General features: G+C 41.8%; 1 protein-coding gene across 1 annotated transcript in view; it reads left to right on the plus strand.

The window, feature by feature from the left end:
• The first annotated feature begins 1,750 nt into the window (after window positions 1–1,750).
• Window positions 1,751–26,657, plus strand: part of itga5 (integrin, alpha 5 (fibronectin receptor, alpha polypeptide)) — a 35,308-nt gene continuing 10,401 nt past the window's right edge. Inside the window, exons 1-18 of the mRNA XM_080898790.1 lie at window positions 1,751–2,211; window positions 13,671–13,801; window positions 17,607–17,707; window positions 18,250–18,373; window positions 18,535–18,596; window positions 18,694–18,739; window positions 18,854–18,979; window positions 19,066–19,110; window positions 19,349–19,392; window positions 19,607–19,663; window positions 20,272–20,324; window positions 20,412–20,617; window positions 21,479–21,670; window positions 21,763–21,808; window positions 22,078–22,191; window positions 23,523–23,578; window positions 23,975–24,132; window positions 24,323–24,460. Of these exons, the coding sequence (XP_080754916.1) occupies window positions 2,003–2,211; window positions 13,671–13,801; window positions 17,607–17,707; window positions 18,250–18,373; window positions 18,535–18,596; window positions 18,694–18,739; window positions 18,854–18,979; window positions 19,066–19,110; window positions 19,349–19,392; window positions 19,607–19,663; window positions 20,272–20,324; window positions 20,412–20,617; window positions 21,479–21,670; window positions 21,763–21,808; window positions 22,078–22,191; window positions 23,523–23,578; window positions 23,975–24,132; window positions 24,323–24,460 (1,908 nt within the window). The 5' untranslated portion in view covers window positions 1,751–2,002. The remainder of the gene's footprint in view (window positions 2,212–13,670; window positions 13,802–17,606; window positions 17,708–18,249; window positions 18,374–18,534; window positions 18,597–18,693; window positions 18,740–18,853; window positions 18,980–19,065; window positions 19,111–19,348; window positions 19,393–19,606; window positions 19,664–20,271; window positions 20,325–20,411; window positions 20,618–21,478; window positions 21,671–21,762; window positions 21,809–22,077; window positions 22,192–23,522; window positions 23,579–23,974; window positions 24,133–24,322; window positions 24,461–26,657) is intronic.

The raw sequence follows: 26,657 nt of genomic DNA on the forward strand, positions 1-26,657 counted from the left end.
TACACGTACGTACTGCATAGAGGCTATACCACAGTGCCAATATGTCAGTTCTATATTTAAAATAGTTGACCAGCTGTGTTGAGTCCTGTGAAGTGTGCTATAAGTGTTTTGCAGCACTTCAAATCTGTTGCCATAGAGGCTGAGTGATGATGTCAAAGTCCAGGCATTGGAATAAAACCACACCCCCTTTTCAACCGAAAAGACAAGATGGAAAATACTGTTCAGTTAGCCAGACCCAATTACACATCACCGAAAGCAAAAGAGACTCTGGTTTTAGGCACAGAACATACTTAATAACGGAGCACGCTTTGTGCACTGGCTTGTTCCTGCTTGATGGCGTACATGCAGGTATGCATGAAAAGAAGTAGAGGAGGAATTACTTCAAAGGAAAATGTAACCAATACTCTGATGCTTTAACAGGTCACACAGATAAATGTGTGTGCACAGATAGCACGAAACCTATGGCTGTCAGTAAGTAGACAAAAAAGAAGCCCGTGATGACTAAGAGCTGATTATCATTTGCTGATACTATTATACCTTGTGTCTAACCTCATGCATGAGGTCATAGGACTCTGATTGCACCACCATGACTACCTCCAACTGCTTCAGATTTCAGAACATCCAGAAGCATCATTATAAAACAGCAGTGCACCTTTGGAAGATGCACTATCTTGTTATTTGAGAGCCATCGTGTGTTGGGGTTTCTGAATAACAGACCATGACCTCAGCTGAAAACTTTCAACAACAAATGTTTTTTATGGGTACAGCTCGTTTGTCTATTAACCACACCTTGTGCTTTGGCTCAAAATGAACCAGCACTCTCATCTTAGGGACTTAAAAACAGAGTAAGAGAATGAGACCTCTCTGGGATTAAGGCTTTGAACCATCGAGCACCCCCGACAGCTGTGAACTGCCCCCCCCCGACCCTCTGGATTACTCCCATCAGTTTCTGCTCTGTGTGTCAGAGCACTTAGAAGAGTTATAAATATGAGCAGCACTTGACAGAGAGTTCATGTTGCTACTGCCACACAGCCAAATTTGGCCCCTGTGTTCAATTCCTGAGGCCTCAGATGAATCAGCTAAACCAACAGTCACTAATTCCAGTCGGCCTGGATTGGTTTATTAAAGGTCTCATTGCAGTGAGTAGATGCTTTTCACAGCCTAACCACTTTCCTTGCTCCTCTCTCGTGTGACTCAGACAGAAATACATAATCTTCCTACACCCCCCCTTAAGCTCCCCAGAAGACATCATATGCCCAAATCAGATCCACACTGTAATTAGATAGAAATACATATGGATCACACATTGAGATCCAAGAGTGGCTGATGGACGTATAATTAGTACAGATTTATGCAAATAGGTCATAAGGGAAGGGGAAAAGGCACATGGGAGTCTTGCATTTGGAAAGCGAAGCAGTTATATTTATAGTTTTAAAAAAAGCGTGAAGTGACGTTTCATTGACCTTTCAATCACCTAGCAGCCTACCTTCTCTGCCAACAAATTTGGTCTCAAAGGGTCACGATAAGTGTGAGATAAAATCAGAAAGAGGCTTTAAGGTCCATTGTTAACAGTCTTAGTGTGAGTGATAAAAGTATTTCTATCACATTAGTAAACATATGGGTTAGTGGATTAGAAGATCCCTCTTCGAAGTTTTTTTTTTCTTCTCCCCTCTCTCTCTTCGTTTTTTTAGGGAATCACAAACTCCTCCTCTTCTAAACTCTGTTACGGGTCTGGGAACTCCCTGCTGTATGTATCCTGATTAGGTGAGCAGAGAAGGCGTGGGTCTGAAGAGGGGCAGAGAGAGAGAAGCCGCAAGAAGAGCGGGGACGCCGAGAGGAGCTGACGGAGCATTAATGAGATATTGGCCGCTTAGAGTTACAGGGATGCAACTGTAGTTTTACTCCCCACTGTTTACAGGCTTCATCTACGGACTAGAAAACAAAACATTTGGCCAATTTCGCCATTCAAAACTAACTTTAGTGGATTAATTTATTGTCAAAAATGGGCTTGGTGAGATTTCTCACAAAGACGCCGGGGATAGTAGCCTTTCTCGCACGCTCATTCCTTTGTATTATCGGGCTATTACTGACTTTTTCTAAGCCTGCCTGCAAGGCTTTCAACTTGGATGTGGAGAACCCAGCTGTTTACAGCGGACCCAATGGGAGCTACTTCGGATATGCAGTTGACTTTTATTTGTCTGATTCTGGCAGGTAAGTGTGCTTAATATAGAAAACAGAAAATGTAACTGCAGAGCGTTATGTAGTAAAAAAATAAAATAAAAAAAATAACATAGTTTCCGTATAAGGTCTGAAACATTTGAGGTTTATCTGGGCAATTCAAGTTTCCCAGTTGTACGCAAATATTGCGCACAGATTGCAGTGTTCATTGAAGTATTTCGGAACTTCTGGCCAAACTTCAGCCATCTACAGCTCACCCGTTAAAGTCAGAAGTTTCCAATAGGAAACACATTTCATTTGTGGGATGTTGTTTTGGCTCGGAAAATCGGGGTTTTGTGTGTATACTGTGCTTCCTGGACGCATGCCTTGCGCACAGAGCGCACACGGTCAGTCTGCCTACAACTTACTGCAATTGAATTTATCCAGAAAATTTGATTTTTTGTTGTAAGTGTTTTCTGAAATAAAGCCCACATAACTCCAATATAAAAGACTGAAAGCTTCAGTCTTTTATATTGAGATGAAGATCAAAGATCGGAACATTCGGAAATCTTCCTCAAAGCTTAATCTCATTGTCCCACCAAATTACAAAATTAAGATGACCTTTTAATCCGCCCTTGCCTCGAAACCCCAGAACATGCTACCTCACTGCAACCTTTAGCGATCAAATCTCGGTATTAAATGCTGTGGCTGATTTTGATGCTTCCTGGTTCATCTGGGATGTGATCCCAGTGACTCTTAGCATGCAGTGACCGTCTCAGTATTCTTCCCGAGGGGTTTTTGGCATCAGTCACTTTTGGAAGTAAAACTTTGGCAGGCATGGCTGTGACCAGGACTTATACTCCAGTATTCTGTGGGGAATATAAATAAGGGGTGGGGTGGGGGATGCTCTGTCCCAGGATCATATAGTCTTTCTACCAGCTGGAATGCAGGAAAAGATAAGACATAGATTACATTAGTTCCTGACAGTTCTGCATTTGTGTTTGTTTTTTGTGTTGCTGACCATTCACTATATTTTGGTGAGTCCACTCAAACCTGTAATTGCAGTAATCATTAACAAAAGGTTATACAGCTGGAGTCAGGACTTCACTCCAATGTAATCACACTCTCTGGCTGACGATGTGTCTGCTGAACAGTTTCTCAGACCACTGTTCAAGCAGCCAGCATGCAGCGATTTGAGAACGGGCTTTGTGCCGAGTGGGCTGCGAGCATCAGCTTTAGTTTCCCTGTTTCTCCTCCCCACTTCCCTGGACGGCAGACTCTCAGACATGAACAGATTTCCTCCTCTTCTATGGCCCTGACTGTCTCTTTAAACTCCTTCTGCTATTGGTTTTTATTTCCCTGCCTGGGAAGCAGGGGTTTTAGGAGAGCTGTATGATTTAGAATGTGAAGCTTGCATGCACAGAACCCTCTCCCCCTCTCCGGCTTTCCCCTCCTTATTTCCTCCTATGCTGATGTCATTCTGCAGGCTTTTTAATTCACCCATCGCCTAAACCTTCCCCCACTGTCTAGCCTTTCTCCCCATCATAACTCCTAGTCTCATTAAGTATCAGACACTGTAGACGTCATCTTACCGATGACTTAATCTGAACTTTTTTACAGTTGAGTCGCTCTGCTCTTGGAAGCGGACGTGAGACAATGGTTTATATGTCCAGGACAAGGATATTGCTTAAATGTAGTTTCCTAAAACACACTGCCCTGTAATTTTCCTCCTGGTGATCTGTGTTCAAAAGGCAGACATCAAATAAAACGAAAGTCTGAGAGAGCACATTTAAAACCATTACTCATCGCTTTATCTGCAAACCACATTCATCTGCCACATTTCATCCACACTTTCTTAGAAGTGTACACATCAAACATTATCAGCAGTGACATGAAATGAGTTCCTATTATCTCTTGTTTTGCCATCACATCATCATCGTCCACAATTTTTGGAGCCATAAGATGTGGGGGAGTATCTGGAACCACTGTGAGGTCAGTTGAGGGTTGCACAAAGAGATTCTTCTTGTCAGGATGAACTGCTGTGAGCCTGGCTCCAACCTTTAGGTAAAATTATTGCTGCTTTTCATCCATGCAGATTGCAGATGTGGATTCAGAGACTGAGACTTTCTCCTATCAATAAAGCTGCTGTCAAGTCAACAAAGAAGTGGGCTGCTTTCACCCAGTTTGATGATCCTTGACAGCTAGTTTATATATGTGGGTCTGCCATGCCCTTTGGCATGACATAATAAAGTTAAATTTAGACATTTGTGGATGGCCCCCCATGGAAGGACGCCTGAGGATAGAACTATGTGTGACAGCTCTTGTCAGAACAGGGCAGGAAGAGCAAGAGGATATATGGTTCCCTGTTGTGTGAGCATGTTTCTCCATGTTGAGTGAAGATGGACATTTCACAGGCTTGCTGTTTTCTGTGTACATCAGTCCCCTTGTGTACCCTCCTCTACATGGACTTTGGAGGGCCTACTCTTTCCTCAACCACTTAATCACAACCACTAACTGACTGCTCTTTCACTTTCTCTGGTGTCTGGCATGGATAAGGGAGTGGATCATACCGAGATAGAAAAGGTTAAAGATCAGGAGCTGTAAACAATAACATACCTTGCCTGGAGTGTATGAGCAGAAGAGACAGGTTGATGTGTTTCAGTGATGTGTTTGGTGATATGGATTAGCTTAGCCCTGTGCCTGTCCTGGTTTGGCCGTGACAAACACATGGCAAGGTCAGCCAGTCCATGTTGGTAACTCTCCTACAGTTTAATCTCTCAAACAGTGTTAGAGTTAAACTAATATTGACACTGGACTGGCTGCTAATGCAGCAGTGTTTTTTCTGTGCCTATGCAGGGGTCGCTCTCCATATATGATCAGTCTTATTTCTGTTATTGTTTTCATTGGTGTCCTGTTCTATAGACCTGGTTCTAAATCAAACCAGTAAGTGTTTGAGCTGCAGCACAGCACAGCTTGTATATTTGGGTTGCCAAGCTTTTCTTCATCCAGGTTCTCGTTGTTACGTGCAGACAAAGGGGCCCTTTGTCTAATGGCAGAATTTGTTTACCATTTTCCACTGGAGGAGCTTTCACTGTGACTCATTTCTTTTTTTTAATTTATTAGCCTTAAAAAGCAGCTTTAATCTTCTGTTGTCAAATGTTGTTTTCACCTACTGGCCAGTAGGTGGGAAATATTCATGCAGGTTTTTGTGAAGTCAGGCGGGAATAGTTAGCGAGGTTACACTGTAGTCTCTTTCTAAGTTTTGCTGTTTTTCTTTTAGTTAAAGATACTTTTTTATACTGAGTCTCTGTGTGTTGCAGTGGAAACAGATGTCAACGTGGATGGTGATGATGGCTTTAAAGGGCCACTGGACCCCACTGTAATGTCTATTCTATTAGCAATGTCCCGAGGATGTCAGGTTTACTTTGGTTTTGGAATGGTCAGGGCTGGCCGGACTGATACTTCAGATTTAATGTCTCACTGCCAGCAAGCCTGGTTTGTTTTACCTTGAATCATGAAATGACTCACTTCTATAGTAATCTGATATGGGCTGTCCTTTATATGGCAATAAGCACATGACGCCATTGTCCTCTTGTGAAATTCAAATTGGAATCAGTTTTATTATTTAGGAATATTTAGGTAACATTTAGCCTTTCTTGCCTATGAATGTGAGCTTCTGTATATGCATGTGTGGGTGCAGCAGGGGTCAGAGGGGTGGAGAGGCAAAGTGCTCCAACAGCTGCAATCCCCCATGTTTAATACAACAGCTTCTCTATTCTGAGGTGAGAGCATTAGACCCCCTGATGTGGCCATTGTGGAGAGGTGTGAACCAGCAGCAGTAAAATCCCTGCAGAGGACTGTGAAAGAGGAAGAGACTGTGATCGTGGTTGGGGATGGGCAACAGTTTGGTATGAGCAAATGCAAAGATGAAAATCTGAGTCATTTTGGATGTTTTTCTTAGTAGCTGGGTGTTTTAAATGTCTTGCTTGCCACTTGTGAAACAACTTGACACATCGACGGTTTTAACAAAACAGCTGATGCTTTCCCCACATTCACTCTAGTGAGTTCAAACTGATTGCTGCTTGTTGAAAAGTTGGAAGGAAAGGCAATGATCGCTGAATGAACTTGTTGTCAAGTTGCTGATCCGCGTAACAGCTCCTGGTTGAGAGCTGTGAAGAGAGTCAGCTGCTGAATAGCATAAAGTATTGAAGCCTTAGCTGTTATTTCTGGTTGTGACATCTGCTTGGATGCGCACACATTTTGCCTGTGTGACAATAAACAACATTATTTGGCTACCTTAGCTAGCAGTGCCTCAATTTCCAGGCCACCTGTTGCCCGGCTATATTATCCTTCTGAGGATACAGAGGAAATGGTTTTGCTGTGATATGGGATCAGATCCTTGAGAGACTGGGCTGTTTATCTTATCATCACTGGTGGGTGCTTTTTCAGATCTTAATGACTTCTTTTCAAGTCAGTGCTGGGATCTGGAAATGTCTGTAAATTGTTAAAAAAAAGGACATAACTTGCTCTAGGCTTTTAGAGCTACATATAGATCTTTTCCCCGTCCTGCAACTTACAGTAACATCTGACTGTTAAGAAAAAGGTGGCCTCTGCTCAGCGTAGTAGACTCACTGTAGTCAGCACGCGCCAACCAAACACTGCTACTCTCATCATATTCAGGCTCCTGGACAGCAGCACTGACAACATGTGTGTATGTGGTGTGTGTGTGACTAGACGAGCGTCCATATGGCAGCTGTAAGGACTCAAACAGCTTCTGTCTGGCCTTGACTTTGAGAGTACTATCCTATTTGTATGGGTCCATGTGATCTGCAATAAATCATCAGACACTACTGCCTCTCATTTCTGTCATTCAGCTGATCTCACTTCTCAAGTGTCAGTCACGCTACAGTTGGAAATCATTCAGCTTTTCTTATACGTGTTCCACATTTGAACTTGATTTCGAAATTTTGTCTCTGCTCCCACTGATCCAGGTTTCATTCAAACTGTTCATGAGAGGGACGTTTAAATCTCTTTTTTTCACTGAAGGAATGAGAGCAGCGAAGGTCATGAGCTGTCTCTGGCTTAGATCAGATCACTGCATACGAGATCCTTTTTCTGATATGGAACCACTCCAGTGTTTAACCATATCCTAATAGGTTAGTGCAAACTCTGGGGCACATGTGTTTTACTTAGGTGTTGCTAAGGTTCAAGGGACGCTGGTTCTTTTCTCCGGCCCTCTTTGTGCACAAGAACCGTAGCATTTGTTGAGCCGTGTTTATGACTGCAGATGGTGACTGCAGCCGGCACTGGAGGCTTAAAATGTGATTGTAATTTTTCCCTTTTCGAGCTTAAATCCTTTTTTTTTTTTTTTTAATAGTGTTCAAGTGACATCAGCCTTGCAGCTGGGTGGAAGACAATTAAATGTGGAATGGGGGGGAAAAAATGCTGTGCTGAACAGGAGGGGGGTAACAGAGGAATTTGACTGCTGACAACTTCCCTCTGTAACCTCATCATAAAGCGTATTAGTTACGGCTACGCACTGTTGTGTCACATCAGCAAGTTCCAGCACTCTGTATCACCCTTAATTTCTCAACCCCACATAAAATAGTGGTTGCAGTCTGGCAATTATGGCGTGGTGAAATGTTTTTTTGTCGAATGTCCCCTGATTTCTGACCTTCTAATGAGACAAACCCAGTACTTGGTTACAGTGAAGCTGTTGTTTACACATTCCTTACTTGCAGCCTAAATCGTTTAAACTAGTTTAATTAATGCTTAATTGTCAGCTGGGTGGTGCGCATCATTAGTGGCTGCTGTAAGGCAGTTGGTGGGACATGAAGAAGCCGCTAATGCTTTTCATCTGCCCTGACTTTCCCATTAAAACATTGCTCAAATCTCTTTGTGTGCTGTGAAATTGGCTTGCCATTTGTTCATAGCAGCATGACCAAATGAGCAGACCGATCGGTTTGAGATGATCACATTTGACCTTTTTATTGCCTGTCAGATGGATACTGTACTGCTGTTTTCACGGCACTACAGGAATTATTTGCCTAGTCTCCACTTTAGCCATTGAAGCATTAATACAGCCCATCTCAGGAGTATCTCTGTCCTGAACAGCTGAGAAATCTTGTGCCTGCCTCTAATTACGTGTCTTTTCTATGGGCAGAAATCTGTGCCATCAGAAACTGAATTTGAATAAGTTAAATTTGAATTTGAATTGCTCAGATTGAATCTGAATTGTAACTTGAATAAATGCTTTTGAAAACTGAATTTGAATTAGTCTAATTTGAAATTGAATTTATGGTTTGAAAATGATCATCACTAAATTGAAATTGAATTTTATATTTTGAAAATGAATTGATTTGCTTTGAAACGGCATTTTATCCTTTAAAAATTCAGCTCTCGAATACTTTCAGTTTCACTTCTCACCATTCAGTTTCAGTTCTACAATTCAATTTCAGTTCCAAAATTCAGTTTTTTGGAACTTACATCCGGTTCCGGTTCAAGCGCAGATTAATAGAACTACGTTTTACTAGCGGACCGAAAGTGTTACTGACGGGAATCTACAGCGTCTTGAGCTGAATTAAGACTTCAGAAGTCATTCGTCATGTCGAATGACCAGCGGATAAACTCTCAGGTTGGTGATAAATGTATTACATGTATAAGAACAAGCGTCATGTTAACAAAAGATAGCCGTAAGGTAACTGTTATGCTTATTGTAGCTGCTAGCTAAAAACGCTAATTTAGCGTAGTTTGCCCTGAATTCAGCTTTGACAACAAATATGATCGACTGTTTCTAGTAGAATTCCAAAGTTGTCATCTTGGACCCTCTCAGAGTACCCCCTCTGTATGCTTGCAGAGACCCCTACAGTAGGGAAACATGCAAAACGGTGTCCAAACCTTTGTATTTTAGCTTTATTTATGTCTTACACAGCATCCCAACTCTTTAGCTAACTTAATAACTTTAGCTAAAGTGAATAGTTAGTCTAATTCATTAGTGCAGCATTACTGGATCACCTCTGTTTGAAGTGATATAATGTGATATACAACTATCACTGAAACAGCAAACTTTGTAAATAAGCAAACAACACTTCTCATTCTCTAAACGTTTGGCCACAGCTGTAGATTACACTATCAGTGCTTGTTCACTCTTAACAATAATTACATTTCTAAATTTACTTTGTGCATTTACAGGTAAACAATATCTAATATTTTATCTAAATGACTTCTTTGTCTTTGAAAAGGGTGAAGAGCCTGAGGCCGGTGACAGTCCAGTTCTACTCTAAGTACATCCTTACAGTGGCTCACAGGACAAGGCCACATTCCTGTCCTGCCAGAAGAGAAGAGAAGCTTCAGAGTCTTCATGCAGTTCAACCACACCTGTCATATTCCATATGACAGGGGTCTCAAACTCCAGTCCTCAAGGGCCAGTGTCATGCAACTTTTCCATGCCCTCGAGGACTGGAGTTTGAGACCCCTGCCGTATGGTGTTTATGCTGTTTTCTACCCCACCGTTACAGCATGTCTGACTGCCTGTTCAGCATATGCAAAAATATGAGTTTAAGCATGTGATGACTAAGGCCTTCCATTATGGTGTTTGTCATCACATGTCACAGACATCTGGATGATCATTTGGAATAAACTAAAAACTAAAAACTTGTTACTTCATCTTATCTTTATTATTGTTCTTATTTTACATTGTTAGGCATTAGGTTTATTTGTAGTAGTCCTTTCCAACTTCTTTCCCTCTTCCATGTTACTGTGGCAACTTGTCAGCATCTATTTGGGGTTGGGAGTGGAACAGAAAGTAAGGAAATCCAAAGTGCCATTAAAACCAGGAGAGGTTCTTATATTTCAGAAGAAGGGATTAATTCAAAAGACCTCAATGCCATATTTTATTTAGGAACCCTAGAGAGCACTTTGCAAAATAACACATTCTTATAATTTCACCCTCAGATGAGCCAAGCTACGACTGTCAGGGAAGGTGATGTAGGTACAGAGCATATGAGAGTGGTTAAGTTTGTCTCTTGTCTAGATGAAGGCACAAGAGGGATGGATGGCAAGGCGTAGAGATTCAGTATCTTCAGTCTTCAGTGGACACTCCATTTCTGGCACAAAACACCTGTAAAAGATGGTCGATTTAGGAGGTGACCCGACAACTTCAGCCTGTCAAACATAGTAATGGAGCAGTATGTTTAAAAAAAAAAAAAAAAAAAAAAAATCTAATTAAGTAGAATTATTATGGTAGTTAAACACAGTGATAGTTGTATATCATATTATATCACTTCAAACAGAGGTGATCCAGTAATGCTGCACTAATGAATTAGACTAACTATTCACTTTAGCTAAAGTTATTAAGTTAGCTAAAGAGTTGGGATGCTGTGTAAGACATAAATAAAGCTAAAATACAAAGGTTTGGACACAGTTTTGCATGTTTCCCTACTGTAGGGGTCTCTGCAAGCATACAGAGGGGGTACTCTGAGAGGGTCCAAGATGACAACTTTGGAATTCTACTAGAAACAGTCGATCATATTTGTTGTCAAAGCTGAATTCAGGGCAAACTATGCTAAATTAGCGTTTTTAGCTAGCAGCTACAATAAGCATAAAAGTTACCGTAGGCTATCATTTGTTAACATGACGCTTGTTCTTATACATGTAATACATTTATCACCAACCTGAGAGTTTATCCGCTGGTCATTCGACATGACGAATGACTTCTGAAGTCTTAATTCAGCTCAAGACGCTGTAGATTCCCGTCAGTAACACTTTCGGTCCGCTAGTAAAACGTAGTTCTATTAATCTGCGCTTGAACCGGAACCGGATGTAAGTTCCAAAAAACTGAATTTTGGAACTGAAATTGAATTGTAGAACTGAAACTGAATGGTGAGAAGTGAAACTGAAATTATCCGAGAGCTGAATTTTTAAAGGATAAAATGCCGTTTCAAAGCAAATCAATTCATTTTCAAAATATAAAATTCAATTTCAATTTAGTGATGATCATTTTCAAACCATAAATTCAATTTCAAATTAGACTAATTCAAATTCAATTTTCAAAAGCATTTATTCAAGTTACAATTCAGATTCAATCTGAGCAATTCAAATTCAAATTTAACTTATTCAAATTCAGTTTCTGATGGCACAGATTTCTGCCCATACTTTTCATGCCCCTACTTTTACCAAGGAATTTGATGAGTCGCACTCAGCAGACTGACGTTTGAGCCTCATTAAATGCTAATTATGCAAAAGCTCTTTCTTTTGAGCATGCAGCTATAAGATAAGGGTGGGGAAATGCCAACGAGAAGTTGACAGATCATCCAAAGATAAAGACCCATTAAATACTAATTCTTCCTGCTTTACAGTGCAGAACTTTGTGTGTGTGCGTCTTTGCACATCTGCATGTATCAGTGTAAAGTAGTCAAAAAAACTGCCTTCAACTGCCAGCTTGCTGATTAAAGCATGATGTGCTTGTTTGGTTATTTCCTGATTTTTTTTTTCCTCCTCTCTTTGAAAAGCTGCCATGGCCAACTGTGGCTGGACTCTGTTCAGATCTGATTCAACAAAAGATGCTGGAGCTTTGTTTCCTCTGCCTTGTTATTGTGTACATGTTCCTCCAGCTGTGTCATTTATTGCATGCATGTGCTTGCAGATTAATTCTTAAATTATTTTGCCAAAAAATCATTTGCTCATCCTGGTTGTCCGAGAGCATTTGGCTGAAACAAAGGAAACTGTGCTCAATGAACTTTTCTCGCATAGGTTTGGAGGACTTGTAAGAGGCACACATGAAGTGTGTGGTCTGCTGGTGAGAAACTTCTGCTACTTCTAAACTCAGATCTGAATTTAAAGATAGCAAAAGCAAGCTCTCCATCTGTCTTATTGTGAGAATTCATAACTAGGAAATCCTGCTGTGATTTACAATACCGAACATGCAGGTCTTTGCTGCTTTACTGGGATATCCCTGAGTCTGCATATACAATCAAAAATAAAAGGGTGGGGGGACACAGGTTCTTCCTCTCCAAATTGAATTGGTTTGCTTCTTTGTTCCTCTTCCAACGGGAGTTTCTGCTCTGGATTTGGAACTGGCATTGCACATTCTTATGAGGTACAGGCTACAGTAACAGTGTGACCGTGACCTTGTCTTTGTTCTCCCACATATGTGTTTTCATAACCATAGATGCTGAGAGGATTTCAAAGCTTTGTGCTGACCATCAGTAGACCCTGCCCCACCGCTGTTAGAGGTTTTTTCTCTGTGGTTTTCTGCATCTTAGCATCTACAGTCATGTTCCAGGAGGATTAATTACAGTGGATTACACCATCCTTGGAATATTCCACCGTTTAACTGCTGTTTGACTCATACTGATTCTCCTGTCTTTTTCTGGACCCTACTGAGTAGTTACCCTTCGGGCCATGATACTAAGTTTAGCCCCAATGTAAACCTTCATGCACTATTGGTAGATCTAGGGCAGGAAAGGGTGTATTCTTCCTGTTTTTAAGCTCCCTGGACACTGTCTGGTCTCATTGGTCCCATACCTCCTCTACCCACATCAATCCCAAATACGTCTGTGATGCTTGTCAGGTCAAGTGGCTCAGGAATGAGGTAATGGCTAAACCCTTAGGCACATTATCTAGCCCCCCCCCCAAATCTTGCCTAAGGCTTGATTGTCTCAATTTACATAGCACCCCCTTACTGCTTTTATTCTTTTATTTCTGTTTGGAACTCACCTATAACCTCACTATTCTTTCCGTGTCTACTGGTTGTGCCTCTTCACGGGTGACTTGCCTTTCTGTAGTTGTACAGTGTAGCTCCAAGGACACTGATGTTTAGTATCACAGCTGTAGAAACAAGAGAGTGACTCTACTTAGCCTGTCTGCTTTTTTGTTTTCCTTGTGAATCTGGCCCACAGGGGAGCGTGTGTGACCATGCAATTGTTTCCCCTTGTATGTGTCTTACTGTAAACAAAGGGAGTGAATGTGCCTGTCAACATTGCTGCAGCTTGCAGTGGTTGTAGGGGATTATGTAAAACAGTGCTGCAACCTGTTAGGATGTTTAAAAAAACGTGCGCCGGATCATGCTTAAAGCTGTTCAGGTGGGAGGTCTGGAATGCAGTTTTTAATTGAAGTCAGGCTGGAGATGTTTTCACACATGAACTCCCAAAAATGTTGGAAAAAATTAGGTTGGGACAGTGTCCGAAAGTTTTCCTTTCTCACATGTAGCTCACAGCAGGAGATGGCTGGCATTTAGCTGTGTTGGAAATATTCTCTTTACTTTAGGTTTGACACCTTAACCTAAAGCAAAGTACCCATGCTGTTCTCATATCGGTGCAACTTCAAATAACAGAAACATTGTATCTGTGTGGTACATTTGCACTCTCACATGCACCTCTGATTGATTAAAAAAGGGTGTAGCATATGTGTGAAATGACTTTTGAGCTACAAACCGTGGTTTGATTAAAAAAATGTACGTTTAAAAATGCTTGGTTATCTGTTAGTCACCCACCCTGTCTGTCTTTTCTTTGCAGTGCAAGTGTGCTGGTTGGAGCCCCCAAGGCTAGAACAAAGCAGTTCAACGTTACAGAGGGAGGGTCTGTATTCTACTGTCCATGGAGCTCCAGCCAAACCGACTGCCACGCCATCAAATTTGACCTTGAAGGTAAGTCTTATGACTGATATTTACACTCTGGGCTTCATTAGCACCAAAGAAGTTTTATGCTCTTTTCTAGCTTTGCAATTCAAAAGAAATCCTTCTCCACGGGGCCTTGATGCTGCAAATCAGTTCATCCACTCTCTGAAACAAACAATTTTCTTCTGCCTTCTCCCTCCCTTTATGTCAAATTTCTTCTGTTCAACCATGAGGTTTGATCAGAAGATGTGCTGTGTTTTCAGGCTCAAAGCTGGAGCTGTTTCTCACTGACATAATGCAGAGTTAGAAATGAAAGAAAAAAAGGAGCTTTTTACTTCATAGAAGGTTATTTGCACAATCCTGCCTGTTATCTGTGCAATGCAACTACACTCTCTTTTTCCTTTAACCTGTTTGTTGGGACATATTGTTTGCTCTTAAACTATTCAGTATTGTTGTTTCTCTGCCCATTTTTTGGAGGCAATCAGAGCATTTTCTTTCTGTAAAAGGAATCATTGTTTTACTCCATTGAGTGGTTGTTGGCTACATTAGTTCCTGGACTTTGGGTGTTCCTTTTTTCCTGTTTGTCTTCTCTTCAGGGATAAAAAGATAATGAGGTGTCAAAGAGTTCTTGAAGGGTACTACTTCCTTCCTCCAGATCATGTTCGTGTTGCCTGGCCTCGGGAGGTATACGGAGATAAGCAACCAATAAACAAATAGGTCGGACAAAGAAATATCCTGTTTGTATGACAGGTGAGGTAGACACTACTAGTCTTAACAAAGAGGCTCCAGTTGAGTCAAAATCAAGTAAAGTGGTTTAGAAGAACACGAGGAAGCGTGTGAGGTTGTCTTAAGAGTGGATTCATGTTTCAGTATGTTGACAGAGTGCCCACAAGCCCTGTTTTGCACAATGGATCCACGGCGAAGTGAAGAATGAGCAGGTCAAATTATAAATGATGTAGCAAAGACATACTCCTATACAAACACACAAACAGTATGACTCATACATGTAGGAGGATCCCATCACTTCTGGCTTCTTTCCTGGGAAATCCAACTTAAATTTATTCTCCCTAATTGACAAAGTGGAGAAATATTCCACTGCATGTTTCACAAGCCCCTTTCCCCCCTATTGGACGCCACTGCTTGGTACCCTTTGCTCCACTATTTTAGCACTGCTTTTCTTGCAACATAAAATGTGTCGTGCAGCCATGGATGCTGGCTAAAGGCCACGCGGAGTGATATCATGCACATTCAATGAGCCCTCACGGTCAAGGTTAGTCTCCTGGGCTGCCAGAGTCCTTCATATTTTGAAAATGCTTTGAAAGAGCAGATTAGAGTGCCAGTGCCAGCTCTCACATCTGGATCAGAGTAAAACTGCAGTGCTGTGGAGGAACGCTTAGTCCATGAACATCTGCATGCAAATATGGCTATGACAAGCAGCTGTTACATGAATGACATTTACTGCTGCAATTCATTTACTGCAGCTTTGCCTGTATTTTCTTTGCCAATCATGATAGTAAAGACTAGTGCAATAAAAAAAGACATTTAGTGATTTTTTTTTCTTTTCCCCCAATTTATTCAGTATGAATAATAAAGAAAATGGCTCTAGAGTGTCTTGTATATTCTTGAAACAAAGTGGTGTCAGAGGTCGCCTGTTTCTTGGTGTTTTTGAGCTCTGACCCAGAGGCCACAGAACCTCTTAATTAGCCTAACTAATTGGGTCAAAGTGGCCAGAGACTCCCTCCTATCCACATCCTCTGCCACTGAGATAAGAGCCTGTCTATTTGAGAGGACACATACAGGATGGGAGGCAGGGAACGAGAGAAAAGAGGAAAGGCCAAGAAACCAGAGACCAGCTCTCTTCTGTCCCCCTCTCGTCTCCTGCTGTCAGTACTCCCACAGGGGCAGCTGATGTGATGAGTGAATTTGGCCATTTGTCTTCTACCTCACTGACACACAGCAAAACACTTACACACTTAAAACGAGAGGGTCTGACCACACTAATGGCTCTCCACTCACCCACAGTTCAAAGTAGACAGTGAGTCTGTATGCACTCCAGACCTTCACTGCCCCTCTGCTCCCTGGAGAGACTGGCACCACATCACATCAGCACACCGTGCTATCAAGCCTCCCAGGGGGACTTTGGTCGGATCACATCTTGTTGTGGGTCCTTCTCTGGATTTCCCTTTATCTCCCCTGTGAATCTCCTCTATTTTCATCTTAAAGGAATTCCACATGATTACAGCTGGCTGCCTTCCGTCGCCTCACAGACAACAAAAAGAGCTTTTCATCATTCATTATAGTGACACAGAGCCATGGCTACCACATAAAGACTTTGCTAACCTTGTTTGGGTCCTTACTATGAGGTGCTTCCTTTCTGTCACCCTGCAAGATAACCTGAGCATAGTTAGACAGTATGAATTACAAGACCACCTTTTTGAATGCTACTCTTGGTTATCTTGGGAAGTTAACGCAAACCAACACAGATGTTGGTCAGTCTTAAACTTCACCTGGCCGATTAGCATTTGCCTTGACCAAACAAACCCTTCTGTTATGAAAATGTTAAAAAAAAAAAAACATACCATGCAGCTAAGGCAGATTAGTTAAAGCAACAAGGAGCTGTTTGAAGTACTGGTTGGGGTTTTGCCCATGCAGCAAAAGCACTTCTTATCACTCTTTTGAACACTTGAATCATAGCAGCCTGCTGCTCGCCCATGATGAATACTGTTAGCACGAAAGCCCCAGAGATGGAGATTAAACAGAAATATATTTGGGTTATTATAAAACTATATTCTCTCTGCTTACTGCTTGGGTGATGGGAGGCATCACTCCCTGGAAACAGATGGGAGAAGGGGCTGTGCAGTTGAGGAGCCTTGTGGTGAGATAGTGAAAGAAAAATGAATAGGAAAATAGTGATAATGTTGAAACTGACAACAGAGAAGGGGAGAGTGAAGTGGGTGCCTAAATAGAGATGAGTGAGAAGCTGCTGTGAGGAAGTGAGGCCAGAGTGTGTTTTCCTTGGACCCCAGCCCCTTTGCTGTTTCCACAAAGACATGGTGCAGGCCTTCATCCTCAGCTCCAGGCTGCCTAGTTGGCTTGAAAGAAAGACTAGAGGAAGACAGGCATGGACAGAGTGAATATAATACACAATTCCTTCCTCACATCCACATGGGTCTTGATCTTTCCCGGTATCTCCCAGTTCTGTCTGACAGACACTAGCTCTGTTCTTTAGAAAGACACCTGTGGTTGCAGAAGTCTGAGTGAATGGGGATTATGAGTGAAGGACTCGTGGAATGGCTGATCTTATACGCACTTCCCCTTACAGATGTCAGCTCCTACACTCATATGAGCGGTATGTGTCTTCCTTGCATAATCAATTAGTTCAGATTTCGTTCTTTATTGCAGCACAGATGTAGCATCTGTTTTCCAATAAAGTTGTGTTTAAACTGGACTCCCCAGACCATCTGTCGCATCACCTGCTGCTGTCAGAGCACTAAAGTGGGAGATCAGTGATACTGTCCAGGTGGTCAAACAGGGCAAAGGGTCAGCAGGGTTAAGCCACACCAGTCCAGTCCAAACCTGGCAAAAGCTAACACAACTACTATCTGTAGAACAGTGGCCTAGTAGGAAATAACATTCTTTTCAAGTCTAACCATCTCTGTATGAAGAAAGTGTAACATAATGCATGTTGTCTGCCAGTTTTTACAGATGTTTCCAAGAATCTGGAAGGGAGGGGCAGGCAGCGTTATGATGCTTGAGGTCCAGCTGAAGGAATGCATGTGTTATCATGCTGCTATAACTCAAATTCTTTTCTCTCTCTCTTCCTTTATTTCCCCAGGGGATCGCAATGTCTTGCTCAATGACACAAATTACCAAGCTGATTTCAAATCCCACCAATGGTTTGGTGCCACTGTCCGGTCTCATGGTGACACAATTCTGGTAAGGTAGCCTTCAAAGAGATGCATTTAAAATGATAGAATCTTCCTTAAGGGATGAAAACCTCAGCTGTTGCTTTCTGCTGTTAAGATCAGGAATTTCAGACTAGCCTGATATACGACTGTGAGAAACTTTTTACTTGAGTGATGACTCACTCTCTTGGCTGGGTGATTGCACATATCCTGTGTTAGTTAGAAGTTAGGAGAAGTGGCTAGATTATTGCCCATTAAGTTGTTGTCATTCAGGTCCACTTTTCACCCCTAGTCTCAACTCACTGTACTCACAGCCACACACATACACCATGTGACATCAAAGTTTAGCTGCCTGTTGTTTGGTCTGATTGTACGGCTTGTGACCTGGGTTGAGTTACATGGTTACCCCCACACAAGACACTCCACTGACCTCAGCTTGAGACCCATTCTGAGTTCAACGGGGGGGGTTCACAACTGGAAAAACATCTCCCACCTAATGGCTCACCCTGTTCATCAACACACTGTTAATCCTCCACTTTTCTTACTTGTCATTCCCACTCCTGTGAACTGCAGGCTTGTGCCCCACTTTACTCATGGAGAACTAAGGAGGATATTCCCCATTCTGATGCTACAGGAAGCTGCTACCTCTCTGTCGAAAACTTCACCAACTTTGTGGAGTATGCTCCTTGTCGTACAGGTAATCATCACCTCTCTTCAAATCTTATCGGCATGGATGCTTTAATATATCAGGATAACACCAATGGTTGTTTCCTGGATGGTTTCTGGATATCATTTGTTGATGCTTCACTTATTCTGACAGTAAGTCCTTCATGATACACCGCTCCTTTTGTCCTTCAGAAATCAGTGGTCCATCAGGACAAGGTTACTGCCAGGGAGGATTCAGTGCCGAATTTACAAAGGTAAATGTGCATTTTCTGTCAGTGAACCAACACGGGTTTCTTGAATAGTTGTATTTTTTCCCACTGAGGTAATTCACAGGTGTTATTTTTCTTTTAGGATGGCAAAGTGGTGCTGGGAGGACCAGGCAGTTATTTCTGGCAAGGTATGTAGGACCTGCATCAATCAAAAGTCAAAAACAAAAAACACACACGCACACACAGAAATCTCAGTATGTCCTTCCAAGTTTCTTTCTTATCATTATCTTATCGTATTTTAGGTCAAGTGATCTCTGCAGCTAAGGAGGACATTATCAGAGCATACTATCCAGGCTATTTTATTCAGGCGGTGAGTGGCCAGATCCAGACCAAACAGGCCCATTCTTTGAAAGATGACAGCTATCAAGGTAAGCTAATTAAAACTTTATAAATTTTGCTAAATCACATGTCGTCATGTACCTGCCACGAAAGCTAATTTTTCTGTTTCCTACAGGCTACTCTGTTGCAGCTGGGGAATTTAGTGGTGATGGGGTAGAAGGTAAGTCAACAAATCAGGTAGCAGACACTGCCAGCATTAGGTGAGGTTGACAAATAGTGAAACACTTAAAGACATTTACAGAGCAACATGAATGTTATAGTTGTAGTAAGATAAACATAAATCATTTACAATATTTTACATAATTATTGAGCTGGAAATGTCTTTAGTAAATTCTGTTATCCTCTGACTGGGCTTTAACCGTATTTTTCCCACTTTAAATCTTTGCTTTGTCTCACAGATTTTGTTGCTGGGGTTCCAAAAGGACACATGCTTTATGGTTCGGTAAGATCGCTTAATCATCACTCTCATTTTGGCTTTCATTTAAGCGCTTTTAGAATGGGAAGCCTGGGATTTATACTTGGGAATGATACAAGAAAGAAAACAACTTTAGCGATATTGTCACAGTGGGGATTATTTTTGCAGTGAATTCCTTTCCATGGATCGTGCTTATATTAGACCCTATAAAAGTTCCCCATATGTGCTTGCTGTGTTGCAGGTGTCTATTCTGAACGGTACAGATCTGACAAACATGACTGAGTACACTGGAGAGCAGGTGAGTCCAAAAACTCCCACCTGAGCCAACTACAGAAAGTTCTGTAATGCTCCACTTCCTCTGTGTTTTTATTGCTCAGCTCCCCATGAGAGCTCTTAATTTGCTGATTCATAGTAAGCATAAATAATTTCCTCTACTGCAAACCACAATAGAGACAAAAATCTAGCAAACACAATACTGCAAATCTCAGTTCTTGGGGGGGAAAGTGCAGTCGCAATTTGTGCAAATGGTTCTAGGAATAGAAAAGCAATCAACTTATTTCAACACTGGTGATTGACTCAGCTGAACAAATATAATCACAAGCGAATTTGCATACACTACGGCGAGACTGCTTTTGCAGTGCTTTGTAGACTGAAAATCGTGACAGAAACTGAACGAGAAATGGAACCGACAGGCCTTCACTGGACCCAACCTGTAAAACCCATCAAGCCTTTGTGATTTCTTGAGTCTTTATGATTTTTTTTTGTTCTAGTAACAGAGAAAACACGCCTGAAGTTTAGTTTAACAGTGTGAGGGTTTGGGATTTTGGACTGCTTAAATTGTAATCATGTCTTCTGTTGATGTGATGTTTAAAGTCATGGAAACACCTTTTCTTTTTTTTTTAATAGATGGGCTCATATTTTGGGTATGCAGTGGCCACAACTGACATTAACAGTGATGGGTGAGTAGTAGCTGTCTGTCTTTCTTTATTTTATTTTTCAGTGCATCTTTTTTTTTCTTTTTTGTGATGTTCCTGTTTTGTCTGCAGGATGGTTGACCTGCTGGTGGGAGCTCCCATGCTCATGGTCCGAAGCTCTCATGGACGCCTGGAAGAGATGGGCCAAGTCTACGTTTATCTCCAGCGTAGCCCCTTGAAACTAGAGTCCCGCCTACCTCTAACAGGCACTCAGGTGTTTGGGAGATTTGGCAGCACCATTGCACCCTTGGGAGATCTGAACTTGGATGGTTTCAATGGTAAGAATAGGGAATTATAATATGGTAGGACAGAAATTGGTAATGTGGGGAAATGATATATAAGGCGACAATTTAAAAGAAAGAAATTTAGTAACAATCTATTATGATGCTACTTTTTTCTCATTACACTTTGAGAATGCTTGTATGCTTTGTTATAATATCGAAGATTACGCTATAACACAATGACGCTCTGTAGAAATGTGCTTGCTTGAACCACTTATGGTCTCTAAAGAATGAAGCCGAATAGCTTTGGTGACTTCAACAATATTTATAGCCTACAATACATTTCACTTTATGAATGAACCAAACTAGAAGACTAATAATGCTAAACCTAAAGACTGTTATGGATGGTAACTAAGTGTTTAGCTTAAAAGATAAAACAGTTATTGGTTATGAACTTTAAGTGTTGCTGCTTATGTCACAATGTAAGGCATATAGTCAATAAATGATATAGTATATACAATGATGAGTATGTTAAGTGATCTTGGTATAAGAGGATGAACATGAGAGCTTATCAGCTAGGATTCAGTTTTAGCTTTAATCACAGAAATGGACCGGAAGTTTCATTCCTACATAACTGGGGATTATGTAGATCACACAGAGCATCATCACATAGGTTGACTTCTAAATACCCCTGTGTCCTTATGTCAAAGAAAAAAAGTTTTGCTTCTTTGTGCAATTTCAAAACATTAGCAACACTTTGTAGAGCAAGGAAACCTACATACTGTAGGCTATTTAAGTAAATCATGCATATTAATTTTGTAGTGAAAAACAGCTGAAACTGTAAATAAAGTGCTCTGGGATTTTAGTTTCTTTCTCTAAATCTCAACGGTAATATAAGTTAATTTCCCCCCCTGCAAGATGTGGCTATCAGCTGTCCATTTGGAGGAGAAGATCAGCAGGGACTGGTTTATATTTACAATGGATACTCAGAAGGACTCAGACAAAAGCCATCTCAGGTGATTAGGGGGCAGTGGGCTGCAGGGACTATTCCTGCTAGCTTTGGATTTGCTCTCAGAGGTGCTAAGGACCTGGACATGAACGGATACCCAGGTAAGTGAGGATGAAATTTGTAATGAGCATCATTAACGGTTTATTTATTTATTTTTTGTGTGTGTTTAATTTATCTTTCTTAATTTCCTCAGATCTCATTGTTGGAGCTTTTGGTATTAATAAGGCTATTCTATATAGGTATGTTTTATTTTTATGTATGTTTTTGCTTGATCGAAAAGTCAAATTCCAAAATTAAGTCTGGGGGAAAAAGCATGGCTGTGTTCGTCTGCCTGGTGTGCCAAGATAAATGTTTGGTCACTCTACAGATATAGTGTAAGAACAAAACAAAAGGAAAGACATAGAAATAGAGTTTCCAAAATCTGAAGCTAATCTATGAAGCACTTAAAGTGGAAACTGTAATATCTGATGACTGTGTCTTCAATCAGCATTCTTGTTGTTGCCTACAGATCCCGGCCGATAGTCAACACCAGTGCCTCGCTGACAGTTTCCCCCACCATGATTAATCCTGAGGAGAAGAACTGCATTCTCACCACTGGAAACTCCAGCATTCCCGTTTCCTGGTGAGTATTCAGACGGTCCAGAATTACAGAACACTCTGTTTCCTGCAGCTCTTCACTTTTGGTATTTATTTGACCCAACTGCAGAGACATGGGCTTCCCCATTTCCCCCATGCATAAACATTTCTATCATAATAGGAAGTTTTGATAAAGAATATCCTTTACACAGTGATGGTATTCTGAGGACTGCTCTTATCTGACCTATTTTCAGAGTGTCTTCATATAACACACTTTATTTTGTGGAGTGGAGAGAGAAAAAAAGTTGAATAGAAGCATTGTTTGCAGTTTTCAGCCTGATCTAACTGTGCAAAGTATCCAGCTCCAAAAAAAAAGAAAAACCCTAGAGGAAGGAGACCACGGTAGCTTGCTGCTTGACACGGTTGACACTGTGCTCCTGTTTCAGCTTCCCCCCCTTCTCTACATGCTGATCCATAAAGGAAACTGTTGTATACACATATGTCTTGATTGTGCTACGTTGCCTGGTGATGGGGAGATTTTGGTGATCGGGGGGAGGAGAGCAGAGGAAATAATGGGAGGGGAGGGGCTGGAAGGTTTTTGCAGTTGCTTTGAATGAGATATTGTTTGGTGGTGGAACACAGCTGGGAAACATCAGGACACGTAGACTCCCGTGAGCGTGCGCACACAGTTGTGCCGAAAAGGGCAGACACAGGAGCATTCATATGAAGTTACTGCTACTCTTCAAAAGGAGGCTTTGCACTTTCTCTGTCTTTTGCTCTCATTTTTCACCTCTCTTCCTGTTACTTTGCTTTTTTTCGGTAAAGCCCATCCATCTTTCTTTTCTCTTTTGCATTATTTTTTTTTCTGTGACTCTTTCAAGGGGTTACTAGTGATAGGGGTTGGGGGTTTTGGGGTTGCAGACTTGGACAGCGGCGGCATGTTGTGTGGCTGATGTCATGGGAGAGAGCTACAGGCTTATATAGACAGCCACTCACTGGTCAGCACTGAAACCTGAGTCGTTGCTCAATTTCACCCTTCTTAACTCTGCTATTTCTTTGTGTGTGGGGAGGGCTGCGGGTGGAAAGCGGAGACACACTGATTTATCAGCCTGGCCGGCAAAAGTAGTTTTATGCCAGCCTATCTCCAAACATGTGTGGTTTTTGTCATAATATTCACTGAAAGCTCAGTGTGCTCCACGCCTTGTAATGTGAACCATGTAATGAGCTGACACACACAAAAAAAGTCACCCATGAGAAAAGGCGAGAGAACAAGGGAGGGCATCTGAGGTGTCTTATGTGTACAGTATTTACACAGAGTCTCTGCCATTAATGGATATGCTTCTCTCATCATGTCCTTGTCCTTTCTTCCCAAAACAGTGTCAACCTGAGTTTCTGCATATCTGCTGATGGGAAACACCTTCCAAAGAACTTAGGTGAGCCAATTTTCCACATCTGCATTTTATTACAAACTGTCAAATAGCCACCAGTGGTAATGTTTTAAATCCATAACAGTCTGTAGGTTAAAGTGTTTTGGCAGCTAATGCAGATTTTCAGACTTTGTTATGACAAAAAGGGAGTGCAGCATGCCAAATGTCCTTTGTGATCCACCTTGAGTGATCTAACCTCTTCTGTCCTCAACATTTTTCCTCGTTACCTCTTAGTTATCATCTCTTATTAGTCCCCCTCAGTACACAACAGCTCTATGTGCCATTGACTATGTTGTGTGTATTTCAGAGTATTTACGGAGGTCCTTTTCAGACCTGTCACTTTGTGACTCTAGAACATTCATCACACCATGAATGGTCATTTGTGTGTGTTATGCGTTCCAGATTTCCAGGTGGAGGTGCAGCTTGATAGTCATAAGCACAAGCAGAAAGGTGCAGTGAAGAGGGCTCTGTTCTTGGATTCCCAGCAGCCTTTGCTCCCGATGACTGTGAGGCTGAACCACGGACAGCGAGTGTGCCAGCATAAAAGAATCTACCTAAGAGTAAGTCCTCTCTTTCTCTAACAAAAAATGACATTTAAGCCTGTGCAATGCTTAGAATCATTATTGAAAAACTGCATATAAGTGAAGTGTAACTAATAGCTGTAGTCATTTTATAGTTGTGTTTCTGTGTCACTTTTGAACAGCCAAATTGCACGGTGGTATGACACAAAATGTGTTTTTCTCACTGTAGGATGAGAAGGAGTTCAGAGATAAACTCTCCTCTATTTATGTGGCCTTGAACTTCAGCTTGGACCCAAAAGCTGCAGCTGACTCCCACGGCCTGCGGCCCATCCTCAACTATCAGACCACACACGTAATTGAGCAAAAGGTAATTTGACGTGAACTACACTTCTATCAGCTAGGTTAATTAACCCGGGTATCTACAGAGCTGTTTAAATTATTATATAGTAAGTTCACTAATAATCTGCATGTGCGACTGAGATTCCTTCAACTCATTCTCTCTGATCTCTCGATTGCACTTTCCGCCATCATTCAGTAATCACTGGCCAACTCCTTACTGACTCTTCCGTTCATGATGAAAGTGTGAATCTTTTCTTTGTCGGCTGGGAAGAGATCCAGGGTGTCTGGAAAGTTGTTTTCAAAATGAAAATGTGAGACACATGTACAGTGGCGTGTTTCCTTGTCCCAGCAGGAGTAGCTCTTGGCCTGCTTAGCTACTGAGGTGAGTGTTTTCAGAGCTGCAGGCACAGAAGGATGGTCAATATTTCAGGGAGGGGCACGGACAGAATGTTGGCCCCTCTGGTTGAAGTGTCTCAGCATTTCTACATGAAGGCATCTTTTCAGCTGTGGCACAGCACGCACCATATGTTTAATTCAGCAACAGCCACCAGATTGGAGCATTAGGGGAATAGCAATCAGTCTAGTTTGATCTCCATCTCTTTCTTTTTCGTTCTCTACCCTTGTGTGTTTCTCTTTTTTCCTTTTGGACCTTGTCACTGCTGTTTTTCTTTCCTAAATATCAAAGCTTTTGGGCCTCCAACAGATGTGGTCTACTGCTGTACCAAGACCTTGAGACAAGCCTGAGAGAAAGAATTAGCCATAAACCTGAATCCGTTCTTTGAATGTATAAAAGCAGAGTAGGAGTGGTGTCAGACTGCCAACAAATTTAATTAATTTTGCTTTACTCTGTATGAATATAACGGTATACAAACAGAGTATGGTGACTATTATACCACAGCCTTGGCCTAGAATAGATACATGATGCCCTCTTGATTTCCACACATGCTTTGAGAATGTGTGGAAGGCGATATAACAGTTCATAGACTCTGCCAAGTTCGTACTCTCTCAAAGCTGGAGTGCGAATGAAAGGCAGCTTTTGCGCCGAGCGCAGTCTCACTCTCTCACCCTAACATTTTCCACATGTATCTGTGAAGATTTGTGGCATTATGATGGATCTATTAATTGCTATCGCATCGCTCGTCTTGCACATAGCATGCATTTGTATGCATGCCAGTAAAGATTCAAGTTGCAGCCACCTTTGGAGAACTTGGAACCGGCTGAAATTGTGAATCAATGCCCTCCTTGTTCTTAAAACAAAGTCGTCTGACCAATTGAATATGATTCTGATGAATGTGCTCCAGTCATATTGCCAAGGTTGTGTTTTGTTTTTGCCAAATGATACTTGGACTCATTATGTCACATGCTGATGTCAGTGTTGATGTTGTTTAAGTACAGTAATGGTGGTACGAATGTTGTTTTCCTGCCCCAAACAGACATATGAGCTGGGGTGCACATGTGGCCAAGTTAGCATGGTGGTTACCATGGTGTGCATAATTAGAGCTCCTAGATGGTGTAATGACAAGGGGGGTTCTTGGCTCTCTTTAATCTTCTTCTCTATTTCTATTTATTGTCTTTATCATCATGAACATCATCACACTGTCATAGTCGCGGCGAGATGCAATTTAGCAATCCACAGGGCTTTCCCTGCCACACGTTCAGCGGTCATCCACTTATCCGGCAGTGTTTCTGCTCCTTTCTTGTCTTTCCCTCCACTGTAATCTCTGAACCATCCCTCCTGCTGTCAGGTCACCAGAGATATCTTATGTCTCAGCAAGTTCCTTTAGGCTGTAGGCCTCCACAGTGGTGTAGTGTGTGGTGAAGGCGCGGTTTACCACATAGCGCTGTGATGTGGGACACTGGTTAAAGTTGGGAGCTGGCTGCTTTGTGCTCAGCTCCATAGGAGTATCTTCTTTTGTACAGGCTCTGATCTGCACCCTGTTTATAATCTCCCCCAGTTTTACATTGCAAACAGAAAGCACGTGCGTGCCGGGACAGCTGGCTCATCAGGCTGTCTGTTGCTGTCATGACCTCACTGAGGCAGTTATTGTCTCTGTGTTTTTAGCTGTCTGATGTGTAGTGATGATGTCTTGTAAATAAGAGGGGTTGCAGTCCAGGTGTGTGTGCATCTTGGGTGGTGGTCCAGAGACAGGTGGTGGAATATATTAGTCATAGTGCATGTTGCATCTTGCTACACTCATCTTGTTCTCTTCCTTAAACAGAGCTTG

Source organism: Rhamphochromis sp. 'chilingali' (assembly GCF_963969265.1).
Source record: "Rhamphochromis sp. 'chilingali' genome assembly, chromosome: 12".
In the NCBI taxonomy this organism is placed as follows: Eukaryota; Metazoa; Chordata; class Actinopteri; order Cichliformes; family Cichlidae; genus Rhamphochromis; species Rhamphochromis sp. 'chilingali'.